Source organism: Zonotrichia albicollis, chromosome 10 (genome assembly GCF_047830755.1).
Source record: "Zonotrichia albicollis isolate bZonAlb1 chromosome 10, bZonAlb1.hap1, whole genome shotgun sequence".
Taxonomy (NCBI): Eukaryota; Metazoa; Chordata; class Aves; order Passeriformes; family Passerellidae; genus Zonotrichia; species Zonotrichia albicollis.
In genome coordinates, this window is record NC_133828.1 from 28,554,319 (window position 1) to 28,577,982 (window position 23,664).

The 23,664-nt window shown below is 34.9% G+C and overlaps 1 protein-coding gene across 5 annotated transcripts in view; it reads right to left on the minus strand.

Annotated features, from left to right (window-relative positions):
- Window positions 1-23,664, minus strand: part of SCN2A (sodium voltage-gated channel alpha subunit 2) — a 73,754-nt gene that overhangs the window by 10,089 nt on the left and 40,001 nt on the right. For 3 of the 5 annotated variants that reach the window (XM_074548563.1, XM_074548562.1, XM_074548564.1), the window contains exons 12-21: window positions 22,926-23,306; window positions 21,825-21,957; window positions 20,051-20,289; window positions 19,016-19,189; window positions 16,929-17,285; window positions 14,801-15,280; window positions 5,265-5,385; window positions 4,748-4,902; window positions 4,188-4,361; window positions 2,012-2,134 (exon numbers count right to left, since the gene is read on the minus strand). In XM_074548563.1, coding sequence (XP_074404664.1) covers window positions 2,012-2,134; window positions 4,188-4,361; window positions 4,748-4,902; window positions 5,265-5,385; window positions 14,801-15,280; window positions 16,929-17,285; window positions 19,016-19,189; window positions 20,051-20,289; window positions 21,825-21,957; window positions 22,926-23,306 — 2,337 coding nt within the window. The remainder of the gene's footprint in view (window positions 1-2,011; window positions 2,135-4,187; window positions 4,362-4,747; window positions 4,903-5,264; window positions 5,386-14,800; window positions 15,281-16,928; window positions 17,286-19,015; window positions 19,190-20,050; window positions 20,290-21,824; window positions 21,958-22,925; window positions 23,307-23,664) is intronic. The other 2 variants (XM_074548566.1, XM_074548565.1) reach the window with 1 other exon arrangement.

Genomic DNA, 23,664 nt, shown 5'->3' on the forward strand with positions numbered 1-23,664 from the left:
GAATTTCCTGCTTGTATATGGGAAGTGCTCAATGGAAGCAATTTAAGTGTCTATGCAAGTACATGCATTGTACCGGATTGTTATATTTTCAGTTCATACATGATAAATACCAATGGAATGATTATGTTATGAACAGACATCTTGAATTTCCATGTATCAGACCTTAAAATAGTCTTATACTAATCTCTCCATCAACTTGAGCTACTGCATCTTTAAAGACACTAAACTTGGAATTAATTTAAATAAGGCAAAATTCAGTACATCCATTGGAATATTTCAATGGTTAACTGCCTAACTAAAGAAGTTATAGGTCACATTTCTAGTCTTAAGTGATCTAACTTCATCTACTACTTTTTATTGCATTTTTTGCAAAACTCATAAATCTTCTCCTCATCTGGGAATGTACAAAGAGATACAGTTGGCAGATCAGGATCAAATGTGTAGATAAAGTTTACACCAACATGGAAGTCATGGGATTGACAATTACCCCTAAACCTTCATGACAAGGTTATTGGGTTTTCTTTGCAACAATGAATTGCCACTTATATAAAATTTGAAATATTTTTATTTTGAGTTTTTCATTTTGCTAGTCACTGTCATAAAAGAAACCCCTACAGTTAATACGATGAGATAATACTGATGCTTTAGACAGGCCTTACCTCTGATATAAACATCCCAAATTTTCAAATTTCTTATAGTAAAAGTCCAGAAATTTTTGGAGGCAAAGAAATGCTATTTCCTGTTTGAATTTATAACATTTCATCAAAGCCCATTTCCTTTTTTAGCTGAAGTCTCTTCTCTTACTTTACACACACACACAGAGCATGACATTTTCTTCAGAAGCTCACCAGTTTGTAGTTGATTTACAAATTAGCTAATCAGCTTATCACCTGGGGTGGCAAAGAAGAGTGATCGCAGGAGGGAGCTCACACAAGGATCCCTCTTAATTATGGTAGGAGGGTTCCAGTTCAGGTGCATCTGCTGCTGCCCACAATGGCAGTATGTCCGAGAGACAGATGGACCCTGAAGGTGTCAGCCAGACACCTTCCTGTGGCTGGAGCTAGAAATATCTACCATGTCTGGTTGTTCACTACTACCCTTGAGAGAAACATTTCTATACCTTTTGAGTCATGGCTGAGTACACCAGGTCTGTGTCCATTTCAGTGCACTAAAGAAGTGATTTAAACTGACCACTCTGACTTTGCCCTGAGACACACTGAACGTGCCCTGTTGGGCAACTGAGGGCCTCAGCTGTGGTAACCGATGGATTGATAACAAACAGCTGGGGACAGTAACTTCTCAAATATACCAGCAAAAGTCTAATATGTTTTCAGGCTGCTTAGTGCTCTATAGATTATACTCAACATTTTACAATCAATACAGAAAGCAATAAGCAACCAGAAATCATTAAACCAGCTCTCTGATATGCTAGAAAAGTTTTCTTAAATAGAATGCAATGGTTCTAATATGAAAGAGAGAAGGTATTTTAATAGTGCTAATTTACTTATTAACATACAAATTAATTAAAAAACTTTTACTTCTAAAAGACATTCCCAATTTATATATACAGAATACTATGTTAAAGGATATAGACTATGTATGATAGCCCAAACTGGTACAAAATACACATGTGCATGCATACATGGATGTATGCACACACACTTTTAAGAGGAAGTATTGGAGCTTTTTTAAACTGTTCTGACTATAGCAGGATATGTTTGTATAGGATAAATTCAGTAATATTGCATAGATCCATGCAGCTGATAAATCCTTGGGCCCTCCATGAAAGTATGAAAATGGGGAAAGGCCAAGGAGCCTCATTAAGTGTAACAATATGTGCAATAACACATGAATTCATATAAGCAGATGAAGCCTTTTGCTTATATGTTAGTGATAAATGTGAAATATAGAGGATGGTAGTGTAGCATTTCTGCATGGATTGGTCGTTGATTATTCTGCATGCATTGTTTCCGTGGATGCATGCATTTCAGATTCTTTCACGTTGTCTTACCCTCATCCCTTCAAATCGCGACAAGGCTCTCAGAGGTCTCAAAGCTCTTAGTGTCCTAAGGGATTTAATCGCACCAAGTTCTGAGTAGCCCAAGGCATTAGCTGTTAAGCTAACCAAAGAGACCTATACAAAAACAGAAAGGCAATATTGCTCATTCATCTCTATATCCTTTTGATACATATGGTGGGAATGATGTGTGCCCTGAACTTCTCAAGAAGATTCAAGGCTGGACCTCTTTCTCCAGGAAACCCTCTATAATGCAGAAAAATTTTTATGTCAGACAAAGTAGAATAAAAGGATATTCTAGGTACCTGTTGATGAAATCATGTTGATAGCATGGTATAAAAGTGCCTTCTATAGTCACATAAACCAGTCAACATTTGGTGGGATTTAAACAAAAATGAAGTCACATGCAAAAACAAAACACCCAAAAGCTGGGTGAATTGGAATGGACAATTTAGGTCAGGACTTCCCATGATATCTTCAGGACTTGATGAGAATGTAAATGCTCTCAAAAACCACATCCAGACCTTGCTTTTGGTCAAAATGTAACATTCTAGTGTCCAGAAAATCTTATTCAACAGCCATAGCTACCAGTGCTGTTCAGATTTAACAGGACTAATCAAGACTGAGAACCAACTGTTTGTTAGACAATGGTAGAAGCTTCACTGTTAGGCATATCCACACTTCATTACATTCCCTGTGACTCCTTTAACCACTTCATCAATTCTGGCTTGCATAACGCTGGTCTGGTCTGCAGGCAGATGAGTAAATAAACTAGAATAGCTGTAAAATAAATAATACAATTATCTTTCATCAATAATCCTTGGAAATGTATTTCTATTAGCCATTGGGAAGGAGTGGCCCTAATAAATCAAAAATAAAACATATCACCTTCTATTTATGTCTATTTAATGCCCTTCCCTTCCATCCTTCCTGCTCTCGCAATTCCTTCATCTCCAAATTGTTATTTTGGCTTTTTTATTTCAATCCCCTGTCTATAGATTAAAATGAATGCCTCAGATTTAATTTTTTTTTATTTTAAAAATGCACCAAGATAAGGTTGACATGAAAAACTAATAAAGCTAATAAAGCTAGTCATAGAAGTAACTAAACCACAGATTATCAAATAAGAATTAAATATTTGTTGATAAATACAAGTTCTACTGGTCGTGGCAATTTATACATCAGATGATTGAGCCAATACATATTGTAGAGAGGTATAGACTCAATCATAAAATTCTATATGAGCATATAGTCATGTCTTATCACAGGATCTGCAATGCTGCTCTGGATTTACAAAGTATAGCATTTTCCAAGCTCTGTGTAGTAAAGAGCTCCACTGTAGTTTTAGGGAGATATTAAGCAATTTCTACAGAATTCTTATGCTTTTCATAATGTACAAATAGGTGGTTTAAGATATACCCTTAACTTGCATTCCATGGGAATTACATCTGTGGAGCTGAGAGGTAAATCAGGCTATTGGGAATGGAAGGGAAATGAACATCTGCTATGTGGTCAAGCATCTGTAGTCTTCCATTTATGCTACCCAGGACTTTACATACATAGTTGAGCAAGTAGACCTGAAATTACAATGCACTTCTCACTAGGTCTCCTTCAGAGAATGTGTAGCTGCTCCTTGGTAGTGCAGCCTTTGGGAAATCATGTGGGAACCCATTCCAGGGGGGCTTATCTATGGTTCTCTGAACTGTCTCTTTGAGGTCACGCCCATGATAGCGTGAAAAGTGCAAGAGTACTGAATAGTACAATGGAACTGACAATTCCTAGCAGTATGTTCCTTTCATTTTGCACAGAGTAAATGACAGGACACTTACAGTAATTCATTAGAAATTAGAAACAGTTTGAAAAATTTCTTCCATATACAAAAAAAAACTGAAGAGGCTAAACAGCATCTTTTCTATACCATCAAAAAACCATAGTAAAAAGCATAATTTCAAGAAAGAATTACAACTTCATAAAACTAGAGAATTTTAAAAAAACATCTCTAGAGAAATAAGTATATCCAAATTTTTTTTCCATTCTGAACAGAATTATAAACCATACCACCACACCAGTTAAAATAGAGGTTTTGTTGAATAGAACAGAAATCTTATCCTGAAAATATAATATTCTTTTTTTTAAGCCTATTGTACAGGACATGAAAAAGAATACATACATCAACAATCAGGAAGTCCAGCCAGCACCATGCATTAGTGAAATAGGTTTGAAAGCCATAAGCAACCCATTTTAAAAGCATTTCCAGAATGAAGATATAGGTGAAAACTTTGTCAGCGTATTCCAGCATGGTCTTGATAGTTTTACGTTGCTCTATGTAGATATCTTCAAATGCCTGGAAACAAATGAAAATGAAGTTTGAAGAGTGGTCCTACAGTAATTTTTTTGTATTGCTGTTCAGCTCAGCTGAAAGATGAATACTCTTTGGAACCAGCCTTATGAAAAGTATTAAGTGAAAGCTGAAGTTATACTTGAGGGAAAGATACGTGCCTTATCATCATGTATATTTTTTCAATTCAAATTTTTTCCTGGCCATTCCTACAGGACACTGCAAATTGTGAAGACATTTAATTATATCTTGCAGATATATATTTATATCAGAACATATATTAATTTGACATCAAATTCTAATTTGTTACCTGTAGCTATGTGATTAACTGTAATTTTAAATGCTTGCTGTTTAAAATCACAATAGTCACAATAGTTCCACACTTAATTTACCAGAGCACCGCTGCTGAGAAGAATCATGAAGACTATGAAGGTCTCAAACCAGTTGTGTTCAACAATCTTATAGCAGGTTTTCCTAAGATTCCACCAGATTTTCCCCTTTCCTTCTTCTACACTGACTTGACAGCATTTGAATCTCCGTACACACCCTAAACGTGACAATAAATTTTAAGATGTCAGAATAAAGTAAATATTTATAAACAATCACAATGAATGGTAATAATTTGACTTATTTCTTATCATAGTGCTGGTGCATTAGATCCTTATAATTCCTCTTTGAGCATTTTTGTTTAGCATTTGAATTTAAATCTTTTTATCTTTTGCAATACCTTCCAAAGAGATAGAACACACAAGAACAGTAAATCTATGGCAGTAACTCTGAAAGAGTTACTAATACTATCAGATTACAACTATAATCACTAAACTTCTTTTGATTTTGAATAAAAAGAGAATCCTGCACAAATCTACACAACTAGGTCTATTTATCTTGCCTTTATTTTGCTTTGCCTACCTTCTGTAAAACAAGCTTCTGGCTCTAGAACTTCTTCTGGTTCTGCTTCTGGCTGTTCACCTTCTGGAGGTAGTCCAATGTCAACTGTGCTGCCTTCTGATGAACTGGATGCATTCAATTTCTGTGAACGAAATCCCACATAATTATTTTTTCCAGTTTTATTGTTTTGAATAGAAATTTATGTTGGAAATGTATATCAAAATATTTTGTATGTATTCAGTGCTGTGATATTAAAATAACTTCTTATCTACAATCTATAATGCCAAATTGTTCTACTACAGGTGAGGTCACAAGATTAGAAACTACATAACGTGCATTTTCCCTATTGAAAATATTTTGATATTTTCATACAAGGAATTGCTGAAATTAGTAGAGTATTATTCTAAGCCACACATAAGAATTTTGAAGTGAAATTTCAGTAAGCTAGGAATGGGTGCTTTCCACATTTTGTACTGTTTAATTATTCCAATCATGTGGCTGCATTTTAGGTTACACTTTAGATAGCATGTGTTAATACCAATAAATTTCCAAAATCATGACCAAACCAACAGCAAGCTGCACAGATGTATTTTCATGCCTCAAGTAAATATTATTCTAGCAAGTCTGTATAAAGCTAAATCTAAAGTTTCAACATAATGCTTTCATTATTATTGACATGAAAACACATATTATGAGTTTTATAGGATAATTTAATTATCTTTATTTCCAAAAGAGCAGCACATTACTTTAGGAGCAGTAGCTGATATTTTGCATACTCACTTGCCAATGCATTTTCTGAATTTATTGTGCATTTTGAAACTACTTATTACTTTGGTACAGTACACATAGATGTCCAATTACTATAAAAGGCCAAAAAATTGTGAATGTTTAAAGTTAAAACAAATTCTTTTAAACAATATTGTAATAAAATAATACTGCATCAATAAATCATATCAATATTATAATCCAAACCTTAAAATTATTCTTTTACACCATCATACACTGGCAACAGACAAATATGAGTACTATAATAAGTAAAAGTAGTTTGATTACAGCATTCTATGACTCTTCTAATGTTATCACTATATGGAGTATAACATCAGTAAAATGGCTGCATTGATAAGTAGCTAATCTTGTAAAGGGAATGATGTAAGCAGATTTAGAATAGAGTCTATAGGGAATTAATATTAGACAGAGATGTTCTATGATAACATTAAAGATATATATTTTTGCTGACACTTAAATCTGAAGTTAGAGGCATTATTCCTTTAAAACATTCCTGAGTAGCTTCAACTTCTATACAGTTTTTTGGAAAGGAAATGTAAACAGTATTATTCTGTGGATACAAAAAGTAACTTGAGACATTTAATGGAATTTTACATAGCAACAAATATTCAGTTTGTTCTTCAAACAAAAAGATTTATTTCTTTCTCCCTCATTCTGATTCTATTGAATCACACTGACAATATATTGTGTTGTGATTCTGACATAAGCTTAACTTTGATTTTTGTGTACCACGGTTCACTACAGAACACATTTCAGAGGAAGGCTGAGCAAATGGAAACATGTATTGGAGGGTGTATTATGCACCTAGTTTCAGTGCTATCTGCACACCCATTTTATATATGCTTTTTTGAATTTCCCAGCTGAGAAATTCATATCTCATATTTCTGCATGAGTATAAACATCTGTTGAGGTCAGGCCCAATGTACAAAGAGATGGATGCACACTTTCCTGCAGATCATTTTTGACAAATTTCAGATTGCAATATGTTTGAATTATAGATAGTGCATGGCAGTTTGATCATTGTGGAATACTGCCTCTAAAATGGAGAAACTAGAAAGTATGGGATAAATACTGTAGTCATCAAGTAAGGACCACAGCATTTAAACATCAGTGGAAGTCAATCATCAGTTTGAGGAAAAGCCAGAAATACCATAAATGCAAGGTACATTAAAAAAAATTACATATTATGTTAAAATTTACCATTTATCAACACAATACAGGAAATTATTTTAAAACTGAGAAGTGACTGTTTTTATTACATAGTGTTTTCTTAAAATGTTGCTTGCATCATTCCAATCTGGAGAGCATTTCTAGCAGAATGCTGTAGAAGTAGCAGAGCAAACAAAAATTATGAATTGGCTGAACCATAAGTTTGAGAGACCTACTGTCCATTCTTTTACAGGAAAATGAAGAGTTCAGTGACTCAGATATTATGCAGTTAGTTTAATGAGCAAAAAAGGGTAATGAATGCCTATTACTGAAATTGCTTAAGACTAACAGTTAACTCAGCATGGAAGATTAGATATAGCTACTATAAGGAGAGATCACAAATATCAGATAGAAAGGTAAAAAATTATCAATAGAATAGCAAATTATCAGGAACATAAAAAAGACAAGTTTATGTGGGGCACTGTGTATGGTGAGATGTATCTTTCAAGTCTCTTCTCAATAAAAATCTGCTATGCTTCATTTACAGAGCTGTAACAATAATCATAGGAGTTAAACTGAACAGAAAAATCCTAAATTGAATTAACAGCAGCTGATACTTGAAATGCAACTATTAAATGCCTCATCTCACTGAGTTACTCTTCTGCTGATGTAACAGAGTATTTCCTTAGCATGCTGCTCTATTATACCTGAATTTGGCCCCAACCAGATCAGAATATAAAGAAAAATATTACAAAAATTATTCAGTAAGTTCTGTCTGTAAAAGTTCAGTATCATTTGGGAAATAACAAAAACTAGAAATTTTCAACAGGAGAATTTCTTTTTACATTTTTCTTTGTTATTTTTAACATTTAATTTATTGTATGGCATTATGCACAAAATTTATAAAATTTCGTATGCATTAGAAACAGCTAGAAAGATTTTATGATACAACATCTCAAGATTTTATCAACTCAATTAAGTTCAGTATGCTAGGAAAACTTTTCATTAACATTTACATATTTCCACAGCAAACTTATGCTCTGGCATAAAGCAACTGACTCAGGGACTTGTTACTGATTTCTATGTATTCAACACAACGTGACCTGGCAATGGATCATGTTATTGCTATCAGGTTTGTCCATGCCTTAATACACAGGAAGACTTTTTCTGGCACTTACTGTGACTTACCAGTGTTCAAACACGGAATCCAGCTGGCTAGCTAGACTACCCCAACTGCAGACCCTGAGATGTTAGGTATGTAGCATATATCCCACTTCTTTACCTAAACATATCTGAAAGTTACCTTTGTACCTGGTAAATTGCTCTCTGCTTACCAGCATTACAAACACTGAATTTAGGCTATTTACTTAACATTAACTTTTTTTAAAAATGAACCGATAGAAACGAGATAATAAGCAAACCCAAGCATTAGCTTTGATCTAATAGTAAGTCCATTTTAAGCTTTTTGTTATACCATGAGTCTAGATTTCAAAAGGATTCAGTCATGCAGATTATAAGAGATTTATCAGGATCAAGCATTAGACACTCTTTGAGACTTATGAGGATAGAAATTTTCTGAATAGTATACAAAGAAATTTATTCTCAGAGAAATCTGTTTTTCAAAACCTTAAAATGTACATACTCTACCTCCTTTTTGAAGAAAATAGTAAGGGGACAAAAGTAGTTAGATGTTTCTAAAGCAGCAGTATACTGATTATCCTAGAGATTTAAATATCTTTTACATCACATGTACCAACAGCCTTGCCAGACATGCTTTAGTCAGCAATACAGAACAATATGAGATTCAGATTTTAATTTAGCTTTCAAGATAGGAAAGCAGCTTGCCTATCAGAGAAGCATTGCAAAAAGCAGCAGCCAAGACTAGGTCAGGAAGTTTTTGACATAATTACTTTCTGAACCTTGACAACATCGCATAGATTCATACAATTCTGCTTCACTTACAGCCAGGCCACTTCCAACATTTCTTTGTTTGTTCCAAAGATTATTATCTGAGAGTAGATGGACAGCTCATAGCTTAACATTTTTAACAAAGGCTGAAATTTCATGATTGGCCAGGATGCCACTAATAGATGTTGAAATCATAATTTAAGGGATTGAAGGAGCAAAGAGCAGGACAGACATAAGCAGGAAGATGGCGCCAAGAGAAACCAACATTTTGATTTTGCTTTCAATTTCATTTCCTCCCAAATACCTGTGAAAACGCTAAATAATGGAAATTAAATTTGTTTTATTTTCTCAGTGCTGTCTGAATGTCAGTATGAAACTGAAATGTTCCATGATATAAACGGCAATATTATATCCAAACTATCCAGTATTTTTCAGTATGGCTATATCACCTATGAAATCTTCAAAGTGGTAGATATCTTTGTCATTCCACTGGTGTAACTAGGTGGAATCTGGATTTCACTCTTTCTAATGCTTATAAAATAAGGCAGAATAACTCTCTAAGTATAAAAATCCAGAACACTGTAAATCAAAGCAAAACAATTTTGTGGTGATTATTGGTTGCAAAAACTGAAAAAAACCAGTATCTCTAAATTATAGTCCACTCTGGACTTCACTGATATTCATAATTCCTTTGATCTATTTATTAATGAGAATTTATTAAATGAAAATATTTAATACAAGCAATAGTGAAAGGATATTTCTGAAAGAGAGTAAGGGAACAACTGTTTGCAAATATTAATTAAGCAAACTTTCGTTAACTCTAACATTAACAACTTAATATCATCCACAGTGAATCACAATATGCTAATACAATGTTACCAATTCACAATACAAAGCCTAAATTCTTCAGAGTATCAAGGGATTTTAAATAATGAATATTTTAAAATCAAAATACATCTTATCAGAATAATTATTCTTTACAAAATATAAGAGGAAAAGCTCTGGAGTAAGTATGTTTTAATTCCACTGATTTACAAAACTGAAAGCAGCAACTGTGGTGTTGTAAATATTATGGCATTGTTTAAGATGTGAAATGTAAATTACACTGAAGCTGAGGAACTTCCACACATTTTGATCCAAACTCAGTAGTTTATTTACTTGAATGCTAAACTTTGTCTATTACTGATGAGATGAGAATAAGTTTCTCAAGGCAGACCATTTTATCTATTTGGGGAGGTAATAATTTTTTGACCATAAATTAAAGAGCTATAATAAGATTGAATTGGGCCACATCTTTCAATCAGTGTTCTCTTTGCAACTCTAAACCTAAGTGTGAGTGTAAGTAAGAGCAGAACTAATCTCTGAATGTTTAACCAGCCAAATAACAGTTTTGTATGAATTCTTTCAACCAAATTACGGTCACATGCTTTGACTGCAGAAATGAAATTAATTTCATGCTTAATGGTGCTCCAAGTACTGCATATTAATCTCCAAAATAATGAAATGCTTATACAAGTACTAAAGAAAAGCACTTCTAAAAAAAAAGTGAAAAATAAATACATGACTATGATGAGTTTGCAGGTTACCTCCATTACAAGTTAAAAGACAATAATATGAAAGTTTTCTGAAACAGTTAGCAGGTTTTCATTATCAACACAATTTACGGATGGACTTATATATAAATATAAGTTTCTGATGAGAATTGTGGCATATGTGTTACATATCCTGCCTTCCCTCAAAGCAAAAGAAAACCCTTCAAACACAGAATCCTGAATTCTATATCATCAAGATTATGAGAGGTAGATAGCATGCACTGCAAAATACTATTAAAGTATTATGGAGAGGACCAGAACCACAGAAATCCTGGGGCTGCCGCTCTTGCCTGCCCATGCTGTGATGCGAGTCCCGTGGCTCAGCAGGGAGCAGCTGTGCATGTTGGTACTTATTGCAATGAATGGGACAGGATCATAGCTGAAGAGCATGCAGGCCAGTCAATATTGGCTAAAAGGTGATTAAATAGGATATAGAGAGATGTATAACTTGCTTAGGTAACCTGTGTAAAACTGGTGACACGATGCTCTGCCTCGCTAAAAGGCACCAGAGCTGCCCGCTTGACTGATCCAGCTTGGTCCTACTCCTGTGAGAAGTAAGAACGGTAGGAAATGAAGTTCAGGACACAGCACCTCTGGTTTTTTGCACTGAATATTGCTTAGAGTAAAATATACATTATTAATGTCTCTGCAACAGCATTAGGAGAGCCCATTTTCTTCAAAGCATTGAAAAATATTTTGTCATTGTATGTCTTGGAGTTATTATTGGCCTATAAGTTACATTTAACATAAATTAATTATTATTACCCACTATTATGATTATTTTAACTAATTATTATACAGTCATACAGGTACTACAAAAAATTTTCTATATAAACCATCCTCATAGTACTTTAAAACCTAAAATGGAAAAAAAAATATATTCATAGTTTCTACACTAAATAGCAGTACTGCAGCTCAGATCCACAGACCCTTTTTTATAGGACAATGGACTCAGCACCGTGTTCCCACAATTATTAATGGCCTACTTCCATGATAAAGTTTTATTTAGTATTTTTTCTCTGATTTCCTTATTATACTGTATTCACACACTGACATCCTTAGGGACATAATGTTTCTATAATTAAATTTATTTTAGGTTTCAGTAACTTTCTAGAAAATTCCTTGTTAATTCATACCTACTAAGTATGTACAACATTTTATGTATTGTTTCTACAAAGGCATAATCTAGTCAATATTTCTATCAAACTACTGGAAATATACATGTTCTATAATAAAGAATTCACCAAACATTAACACGCTTAATTAAAACTTGCTAAGAAATAATAATTATTTTGTTGGAATTCAGCTTATTGCCCTATACAACAGTGAATACATGGACTTGGTTGTAGACACAGAAGCAAGCAGAAGCACACAGACACACTCATCAGCATCTGGCTATCCTGTACAGTGTCCTCATAGCACCTGGATGCCTCGGCTGCCTTTCATCTGCAAATCTGCTAATTGAACACAATTTGATGGCAGTTCCTGACTTAGATTTTTTCATTTGTGGTGTAAGCAATGAAGTGACTGGCAGATCAAATTGGCAACAGCAGTGTCATATAAACAAGAAAAAAGAGAGGCCAGAAATGCAAGGCACATTATGGCATAGCAAAAAAGAGAAAACTTTATTAAAAGCCATCTGTAGTCAATTTTTAAATTTAAAAAATGCCTTCTTTCTTCTATGGAACATTTTCATTACAAGAGTGTTGGTCATCTGACTAATAAGTCAACACTCCACTATATCATAAATCATGGTGGTTAAGAGTATCAAGTGAAGAGTAGGAACTAGGATTAAGATTTTAATGCTTTTGTGTCATGCTTCTGTGACTAAAATCTACTTGAACTTTAGGCACTTTTTAAAGAAATATGCTCACAATCTTTGCTTACTGCTGCGTCTCTCTTAAAAATCCCTGAAACTAATAAAAATTCCCTTTATTTTTTCACCTTCAGCATCTGCATTAGCAAGAAATTTTGGCCTCAAATATACTCAGCAGAGTTTCAAACTTGGCCAGTTGGAGCTGCTTGGCACTAGCTTATCCCTGACTTAATATGCATTTCTTTGTCTTATCACCTGTTTGCAGTTCCTGAAGCACAACAGCATTAAGGGCCTCCAAGAATGCAATGAAGACACTGTTTTCTTTTAAATATGGTAGGTGGTGTAGAAAGCCTTTCTTTTATGGTGGAAGTTCAATGACTGGAGTTCATGCCTCAAATGTGAGATAATCTGCTTTAAAACTTTTCCTATAGGAAGTCAATATTTCTGTCATCTTGTAGAAGAACCCAATGAGGGTCCTTCTGCGGAAAGAAAAGAAAGATTTGGCTAATGAATACAGTCAGCAGTCACATCATCCAGTGATGCAGAAAAGTAAGAGATGCACCATTGTCATACTCAGCCCTGTAACCACCAGCACAGAGGTTTGTGCAAAGCTCACCCTCCACCTCTCCTACTGACAAAGTGCTCTTGTGCAATAAAGAGCAGAACAACTGAAGGTTAAACTTCAACTGATTTGTTCTACACTCAAGTACTGGTTTTGAAGAGAAAGATAAATATTAATACAATCAACCTTAAAAAATATTTTATAAGAATAATAAAGACATTTGTGATAAGAAACAAGAAAATATGACTAAATGTGTAATGCAGTCGGTACAGAAAAGCATCTCAGGCAGAAAATTACTAGAATCTTACCCATATATTGATGAAGTGAAGGGAGACAACCCATCTTAATTGATCAGCATCGAACTCCGATTTATTGATTCAATCAGTCACTTTTTATAACAGTGTTAATTAAGCTCATACATATTGCAAAACCCGAGCTCATCATAGGTTACAGATTAAACATTAATCCCTCCTTTTGTTTTCAATACCCGTGGTTTGTTATTGAAACCAAGATTTGTGTTCTCACCCTGATATGAAAGGTTCTCAAAACCTACTTTTACTTTCCCAAAACAGCCAAATATAGAATGTTCACCTGTTACGAGAAAACTGCCAGAGAACTCTGCTGTTTACCGAAACGTGCCTGAGAACATTATTATTTACAGAAACAGGCTTGGGAACTGCTGCTTACAGCTGCCTTTTGCTTTTCCATAGGCTGCTTATTTTCATGGCCTTTTTTCCTTCAAGCCATGTCTGAGCAAAATTCTCCAACAATATTTATACTCTCAGATTCAAGTAAGAAAAAATCACTAATGAAAGCCTTTCTGTTAGTTTATGTCTACCCCACAGCATGCAATACTGTTCAAAAATACCCATGCTAATGCTGAATGAACTAGCATCAGTATTAAGCATTGCACAGACTTACTCCACTTGGGCTGATGTGCCTCCATCACTTTCAGTTGTGCAGGACAAAGCAGTGGGTTAATAATACACACACAATAATAATGCCTTGGCATCCTCTATAACTCTCAGTGCTAGATTGGATTTATCCTCTTGGCACCACCTTGTGCCAGAAAGAGGTACATTTTATTAGTCATAGTTAACACATTCAAATATCTTAAAGCTTTGAAAATAACAATGAGTAATCAAATGAAAGGATCTTATACTAGGATATTAAGCTTTGTAACTTTTTTGCCATAAGGCCATTACTTCACTTCAGTGGTTCTGCAACCATCAGCTGGATTTATACGTGATTTATTTGACATTGTTTAGTGATGCTAGTCCAGTATTCAAATGTATCTATGATGTATATGGATGCATTTTTCACTTTATAAAAAAGGTTAAAACATCAGAATGAACTGTTAAAAAAGTAGATTAAAAAACAAACTGCTCTAATGAAATAAGCATGGAGAAATTTCCACCAGCCAGACACACTTCATATGACTTCTGGTATCCAGGACTATTAAACTGGTTCCTTTGCTTGTTAGGGATTTAGCTAAATAAAATAGAAAAAAATATTAATTTTCTAAAAACTTTTCTTACGTATCTTGATTGTTACTGTAAGTGCAATATTGTATCACCATCATTCAAAACTCACAACCTTACATCAATTTTCCTTAAACAACATTACAAGTTTGTATATGCTTTTGTAAAAGAATTAAAGAAAGATTTGAATCAACATTCAGGAAAAAAAAAAAAAAAAAAAAAAGAAAAGCATCAGAGTATTTAAAAGCTAGACACAGGCTTACCTCTTTGCTTTCTTCCAGGTCTGATTCACTGCTGAACTCCTCTGTGTTTAAATTTTCAAAATCTGATTCTCCAACAGCAATGGGCACTGTCACGGTGAGACTTGGGTTGTTTATGAATGACATGTAATCACTTTCATCAACAACATATTTTTCCACACTGCTGCCTATGCCACTGGTCGTTCCATTCCCGTCCTTGAGATAGGCAAGGTTTTTACCTATGTCTACTATTGTATGGTTGGAAATACAGCTGTCTTTTTTATTGTTTAGGTCTTCAAGAGGTTTGATTTCATCTAAAGCTTTCTGTTTTCTAACAAAGGCTTTTTGGATGAATTCACGCACTTTTCTTTTCACATAATCTATGCCTTTCTGAATCCTTGCCACAGCAATCTGGAGATTGTTCATTTCATTATCATCGTCTGTAGCAGCAAGGTTGTCTGAACTAAATGAGCTCAGCAGCAAGGCCAGAAATAGGTTGAGTACCTAAAATAAAATAAGGAAAAAATTACTGTTATTTTTAAGTCATAAAAGATATGTCATTAAAAGTTTTTCAATATGACACAATTTTTATTTCACATGTAACACTTTATTTCTATGCACCTTCCTGCTATTCTTTTCAGTTTATAATCCCTGTCCCCAACATTTTATTATCTTGCCAAAAGCACTTTTAGCTGATTTAACTGCACTAATACAGGTGAAAATCTGAGCTGTTCCTTGACTGTCTTCTCCACAATCTGCAGTAGTACAGATCTGCTCCTCAACATGGAGAAAGACATAAAAAGGCAGAATACAACATAATGCAGTGATTTATGCAAGCTGTGTCCACTGTAGTGTTCATAGGACAGCGGAATGTAGGCTAATGCCAGTCCTCTACAGTGGAACAGACCACAGCTCTAGTGACCATCTCTAATTCAGACCATCTCTAATTCAGAATATAGTAAAATTTTGTATTCGGCAAGTATACATGAGTCTATCTTGGTCCTGGGCAGGAACACTAGCTAAGAGATAGAGTCCCCAGATGTGGTACTCCTCAATTTCAGTAAACTATTTAATCTCAGTTTCAAGCAGCTATTTCAGACTTTCTTGCATGACATTTTACAAACATACAAGAGAAATTTGGATTGCAAGCAATTATGACAGACCATGTGCAAAACTGATTAAAAATAATTTAATTAAAAATCAGTTAAATTATATTTGCAGTTCTTCCTGTTATGCCACAGTACTCATATTACTCTGGTGATACTTGGTAGTGATGACTCTGGATAAGCATATTTATAAAATTTGTGGATCATACTAAAAAGAAAAAGGATGCCAGCATTCAAGGAGAAAGAACTAAAAATAACATAATCATGATTTATGGCAAGTTAGTGAAATTATTCAAAATCAATATTTTGTTTAATTCTGAAGTACTGTTGTGGAAAGGATTGTTAAGAAAAAGGAAAAGTATATATAAAGAAAGTGTGAAAATAGGCAAAGTGGAAGCACTGCAGAAAGGGGTATAGAAGCTGCATCAGGAGAGCAATGTTGGTATAGAAATTTCATGTGTCTTTTGGGGATGTACTACAATGAACGCTCAGTGTAAGAAATGAAAGTATCATTATTCCACATTATTCAGTACTTGTGTCTTTATTAAAAATGTTGCTTGGGAAGAATTCAGAAGCCAGTAGCAAAATGGATAAGCCATTTACAAATCATCACTTATGAGAAAAAAATTGAAGAGTCAGGCTTGTTTTGTTTCCCAGAGAAATGACTGAAAGTGGAAACAGTAAGCTTTTAAATATTATAAATGTTGTCATAAAAACCAGCAGTTTTCCATCAATATTGAGATAATTTAGTTTACTTGGCTGTAAAGGTGATTTAAATTAGATGGTTTTTTAAAAGGCACTCTTAACTGTAAGTACAATTCAGCACTGCCCTTATTAAAGAGGTTATAAACTTACTGAGATTTAAAAGAAAAATAGAGAAACATTCTTCATAGATAACCAAGGTGTATTTGAACCTGGTGTACAGAAAGGGCAAGTGAAATACATGATTTCCTGAAGTCCTTTTCTAGTTTTCATTTTAGATTTCTAAATCATGAAAAACAAGAGATATGTCCTAGGAGTTTAAAAAATTCCCACTGATTACTTACCACTAGGTTTCCAATCACCATGACCATCATGAAGACTGTAAGGCACATAGTTTGGCCTGCAACCTCCATGCAGTCCCACATGGTTTCAATCCATTCCCCACACAGCACTCGGAATACAATCAGGAAAGAGTGGAAAAAGTCGTGCATGTGCCAGCGAGGCAGTTCACAGTCACTGGAGATCTTGCAGACGCATTCCTTGTAGCTCTTCCCAAAGAGCTGCATCCCAACCACAGCGAAAATGAACACAATGATGGCCAGCACCAGGGTCAGGTTCCCCAGAGCCCCCACTGAGTTGCCAATAATCTTAATCAGCATATTTAGAGTAGGCCAAGATTTTGCCAATTTGAAAACTCGAAGCTGCAAAACAGAAGAATGGTATATAGTTCTTCGTTATCTAATTAGAATGAAATTGCTGCTATACATTGCATATGTCAGTTACCATGCGTCTACATCATGTCTCTTGTAATCGTTCGAAGTTTTAGTTACAAAATTCTGATTCCAGTTCTTTGTACAATACTACACATCAGCAGTGGTAAGTCCTGATTCAAGTGATTAGAAATCAAAAATAATATCTCTATGCTCATTTAAATTACATTGAAATTATCACAAAGACTCCTATTCAGACTTTGACTCTTTGGATGACTTTAGGTATTTGTAAAGAAGTTTTACTTGTTAAAGAAGTTGGACAAAACAGTCTTTCTCCTGTAAACTCTGAGAAAATATTACTGAAAATAAATGAGCACATATGAAATGTGATCAGTTTAACAGGACCATAAGTATATAGTCACTTCCGGATGCTTTCAACTTAACAGGCTGTGAGATGGAGAAAATGGCTTTCCTAAAAAGAGAAACAAGCTAGAGTTGTTAATTACAGACATAAAAGTGACTTGCAAGTATCTTTAACAACATATTTTCAGTCTTTTAAAATAAATGTAATGTGTTTTACAAAGCTTGTCATGGAACATTGAGAAAAACAAGGGAAAGTATATTAATAAGTACAACTTAAAACAGACAAAATTAAATTTTTGGAAAGATACAGCAATTGTTCAGACAATTGAAAGAAGAATACTAAACTGAAGATAAAACTAAATATTATTTCATGTGATGATTTTGTTTCATAAAGAAGATATGACATAAAAACAACTTGACATAAATGTCAAGTTAAAACCAGAATCTACTACCGAGAGAGAAGTCAATCCAGACAGATTTTTGACTTCAGGCAAAGTACAATGTAATGCTATGCAGATAACCAGAAAAAACTTATTTAAAATCCCTTATTTTTTAAAGGGGATGTATTTAACTTTCATTTCAAGTTAATTTTTTTTTTCATTTAAGGCAGAAGTTGATCTTGATGACCAGGAATTCTAGCTTCATGTCTCTCACTGTTTAGGTCTTTTCAGAAGAATGTTTGGACACTGAATCGTATGCTAGCCCAGTCTGTAAGAAAACCAAGGTTTTTCAAGTTCCTGTTCATGAAAGAGATCTCTAATAACAGACAGAGATGCTGTAGTGACTTCTGAGCAGAAAAGCTGTCAGACAGCAGATAGACCCTTGCAGGGGTACAGAGAAGGCTGGTAGGGAGGAAAAGCCCCTGGACAATGAAAAATCTTAACACTACTCTCTTGTAAAACTAACCAACAAAGGCAATTGGTAATGGAAGTCTATAAGCTAAAATTTTCAATCAACTTTTATTAATTAACTCATTATTTCCCAATCAATTCACTAATCTTCAGTCACATGTAGGGTAGGCCCTGTGGCTCTTGAATTTTTTAACTCCCTCATCTAGGGAGAAGACTCTAAGAAATACCTCTCATAGAAAAGTTAATCCTTTAAGCATGCTTTTGACAAGAATAGAATTGATGTTGACAATATCTTGAAGGAGAAATAGACATTGCTATGTTAATATGCAAAACAAACGATATAATATATACATGCCATGTAGTGAATACGCAATTTAGCATTTTGTAAGTTCTGAAAATATCTTCTGTCTCAGCCAAGTATTTAATTTGCAAATGAAAAATGCACAAAATATATATGTACAAATACAAAAATGTAATCTAGAAACGTATTTTAAATAGTATATTTACCAATCGGAACGATCGAAGGACAGATAATCCTTCTACATTTGCAAGGCCAAGTTCCATTAAACTAAGACTCACAATAAAACCATCAAATATATTCCAGCCCTCTTGGAAATAATAATAAGGATCCATGGCAATTATCTTGAGAAACATTTCTGCTGTGAAAATTCCAGTAAACACCTGCAAGGAAAATACAGTTTCTTACTCCAGTATAGGAAGAAAATATTTAAAAAGTAAAACTAATGGTATCAACACATGCTAAGTTATATTATCAGCAAGAAATTAAATCTGAACATTTTCTCTAGATTTCCATACACTGGAGTTAGGAATAAAATTAATATTTGAAACTTACATATGCATCATAGAGTTTGGGTTATTAATAAAAAGAATGGGAAAATGTGGTTTTTATCTAGCCTGTTAATATGCACGTCTGCCAATATACAGAATATTATCTGATTTTAATGCTAATTTTTATCTCCTTAGAGCTCGTCTTTGCCCTTGGACCACATTTGACTTCTAGAAATAAAGATAATTGTTCCTATCATAAACTTATTTTATTAAGAAAAAAGTTATACAGAAAGTTGAGCAGAACTGTTCTTCTTCAGGATGACCTGTGGAAGACATTGTCATTCCATTTCATCATTTCCTTACATCTGTCATGCTTACTGGGTCTTTCCCCTCTAAAATTCCTTGAACACCCAGATCCTTAGGAGGTGCTAGTGAGGAACACAATGGGTGTGGGAATGGAACTGAAAGTTCTTATGATTTGTAACTATTCATCAAATAAAAAAACCCTCCTTTAATGAGCTTCAATGACAGAAGATGAAGATTTTAAAAATCAAAGTGCATATATTGACTCAGTAGATCTTGATTCTGTAAAGTAAGAGTGGTGAAATTTACAAATATCAACAACTTAAATTTAAGTTCAACAATCCCAAACCTCTAAATAGTCAACTTTTTCTTTTATATGAATGTGCATAAGTCACAAAAGAATTAAAGAAAAATGCATTTTACAAACATGGCACATCATGAAAGACTTACAAGGTTTCCTACTGAAAGCACACCACTAAACTGTTCTGTCATTGGGTAGTGCTCCATGGCCATGAACAGGGTGTTCAGGACGATGCAGATGGTAATGGCCAGATCAACAAATGGGTCCATCACAATCAAATTTACAATATGTTTGACTTTTAGCCAGGGAGTACAGCAGTCCCAAATCAAGCAAGTGTTAGCAAATTTATACCAGCATGGTGGACATTTCTGTCTGGATTCTTCCAGTTCTAGAGAGGAAAATGAAAATAAAATTTTAAATATATTTCTCTATTCCAGAATCACCTGGATATTTCTTTGAAACTAAATGCTGTTTTCCAAGGTACTGTTGGTAAATTGTGTTCATATTTTGAAATTGAGACTGCTTTCAGTTAAAAGAAATTAAAATTTAAAATAATCTATTAAAAAAACCCCACACACCAAAATCCACCCCCAAAACAACTATACTAAAGATTCAATAGATAAAAGAACCATTCACAAGCTAATGCTAGATAGAATGCAAAAGAGAAATTTGTCTTAGAATCCTGTCATAAGGTTGGGGATGAGGGGATTGAAAGCAGCCCAGCAGACAGAGTCTTGGGGTTATTGGTGGCTGAAAAATTGCATGTGAGCCAACCATGTCAGTCACAGCCCAGAGAGCCAAAATGCTCCTGGGCAGCATCAAAAGCAGCATGGCCAGAGGGCTGAGGAAAGGGGTTCTCCTCCCCCAGCTGGAGTGCTGTGTTCAGCTCTAGGGTTCCCAGCATGAGAGCAGCTTCAGAGGAGGCCACAAAGATATTCAGGGACAGAGCACATGGCCTATGAAGACAGGCTGAGAGACCTGGGGTTACTTATCCAGAGAAGGGAAGGCTCCAAGGAGACCTTATTGCAGCCTTCCAGCACTTATAATGGGCCTGCAGGAAAGATGGAGAGGGAGCCTTTATCTGGGAGTGCAGTGAGAGGATGAGGGTGTACAGTTTTAAACAGAAAGAAGGTAGGTTTAGATTAGGTAGTAGGCAAAAATTCTTTACTGTGAGAGTGGTGAGGCCCTGGCAGAGGTTGTCCAGGGAAGATGTAGATGTCCTATCCTTGGATGTGTTCAAGGACAGGTTGGATGGGGCTTGGAGCAATCAGCTCCAGTGAAAGGTGTTCCTGTCCATGGCAGGGGGATTGGAACTCTAGATGATATTTAAGGTCCCTTCCAAAAAAATATTTTAAAATATCCTCATGAAAGATAAGCATTTAGAGCAAGCCTGAAGTCAGACAAGTATTTAGGCAGCATTATGGTCCACATGTGCACAACTGCTCTTTATTACCTTCCAATTTTCTATTTGGGCATAGTCATTTAGCCTCAACATAATGTTTCAACCTTTCTTACAAATAATTGCTTAATTCCATGATTCAGAGTAATTGTATTTAGCCTTACAGAAAGAAGAACATCATCCCTCCTTTGTAAAACAGCAAGTCTATTGAATTGGTAGAAGGGGATTGTTCTACTTCAAGAAACATAACCATTTTTAAATTGGAAACTTGCTACTTCTACCTCAAACCTATCAGTATGTTGCAAGATTTATTTTTTTCCAAATTTATCAGTCCCAAATTAAAAAATAAAAAAATGAAAAAAAAACACCAAAAAATCCCTCCCCTAACTCCATATAGAAATCTCTTCTTGTCTGTACCCTCTAGGCTGAAATAGCTGCCTTAAAACATCACTACCACTTAATGCATCACACATTTAATAGCACTTTTAAGGCACTGTCATACAAAAAATATCTGTGCTACATACCTTCCATTGTGTTTGTAAGCATGCTGGCTATACTCATTGCTCTTTGCCTTGCACTAGGGTCTGTTAGGTAGTCCATAGGAACGTGGTAAGAACTAGAATGTCTCTTTCTTAAGTCAGTTTCCGTAGTAGTGCCCTGAAAATAAAGCACTGATGAAGTAGCTAATTGATGGTACATTTAATAACACTGTGAGTTACTGTAGAGCTCTACTGGTTTAGAACACTGCTGTCCCACACCATGCTCCAGTTCTGCTGAGGCTCCACAGCAGACTAAGGTATGCCTGACTCTGCAGAGAACAAATAGTCAAACACTGCAGCACATTGCTCTTGTGCCTGAAGAATATGTTTTTAAGTATTTTGCTGAAACAGGGCTGAGATATTAAAGCAGATTTCAGACTAAAAAATGTTTCACAGCGCTTGTCAATGAGCTCTGCTCTAAATATCTTTCTATTTAGGCAGTGAAGTCTTTTTCTAAACATAAAAATGCACAGCCCACACAGCTAGCAGTAAAGGAACTAAACATAAGTGAATTTTCTTAAGATAACTCTTAATTTAGAATAAACTATGAATTTCCTAGCACATTTTCCAGACAAATTAAAAAATATTTAGTAATGCTGACATGAAAAAACCCATAGAAAAATTAGCTATATTACAGTCATAACCCTTGTAAGTTGTACTACCAGGGTAACATCAGAAGTTTCATGTATGGACAGCAGGAAGCTAAATACCAATTTAAAATATTCCATTAGGTAAATGTATTTTTTTTTCCATTTTGATATCCTTTCTGATATACAAGTACAGAACCATCCAGTTGAGTCTAAGCATAATGAATCAATGAGTGAAAGACTACTCAAACTAAACTTATTCAATGGTTTACTATGTTATTCTGTTAATTCTTAATCAGTTTGCATGCATTTTCACATATTTAATTTATGAGAGCTGGACAACTTTAATTTCTCCTTTAGCTTATAGCTGAAATACGTGAGAGGAGCATTCACAGCTTAGCCAGAAAGGTCATTGTTGCCATGTGACTAAATTTGTGGAAACAGTGACTGATCATACAGGGACAGAACATCATGCCTGAGCTATTGCAGACTTCCTTACATTGCTAGCAGTGGCTGCTTTATCAATCATCACCTCTGGCAGAAGCTGTCCCGTAGGCGATGTCAAAGCTGGCGGCCCCCCAACTAACGACACCACTCCATTGCAGTCCACAGTGCTGTGCATCTTCCCGTTTGCTGGAAGTGCAGGGACTGTTCTGGATGACCTACTGGCCTGGCTGATGTTGCTGTTGCGCCGTTCTCCGTGTCTATGAGGAACAAAGAGAGAATCTCTTCTGCTCTCGTTGTCTTCAAAAGTGCTGTGCTCATCATCAGCAAAGTCATTTTCTGATCCTACATCCTTTGCTCGACCTCTGAAGCTGAAAAGACTTGTTCTGCTGTTGCGCCTTGGGGAAAACAGGGAGCCACGAATGCTCAGCAAAGACTGCAGGCAAATAAAAACAATTATTATCAGATGAAAAGAATTTAAAATACAACAATTTCATACAGAGGAAAAATCCACAATGTCTTAAAGGGTAAGGTCATCTACAAAGAAATGAACTGGTACAGTCCCCCCGCTAATACACTCCCTTTTGGGTAGTAAACAAAGAGCACATAAGTGACAGACAAAGACTACTTATTCTACTGCTTTGGATTCAGTTTAATCAGAGTAAAAGAAACTGCTTGACAGAATTGTTTGCTCTTCTGCCTATGTTATTACCAACTGTTCACAAACTGAATAAGTATATCTAGACACTCTTTACCCCAGGCTGGCATTACTATGACAGGCTGAGTAAATAAAA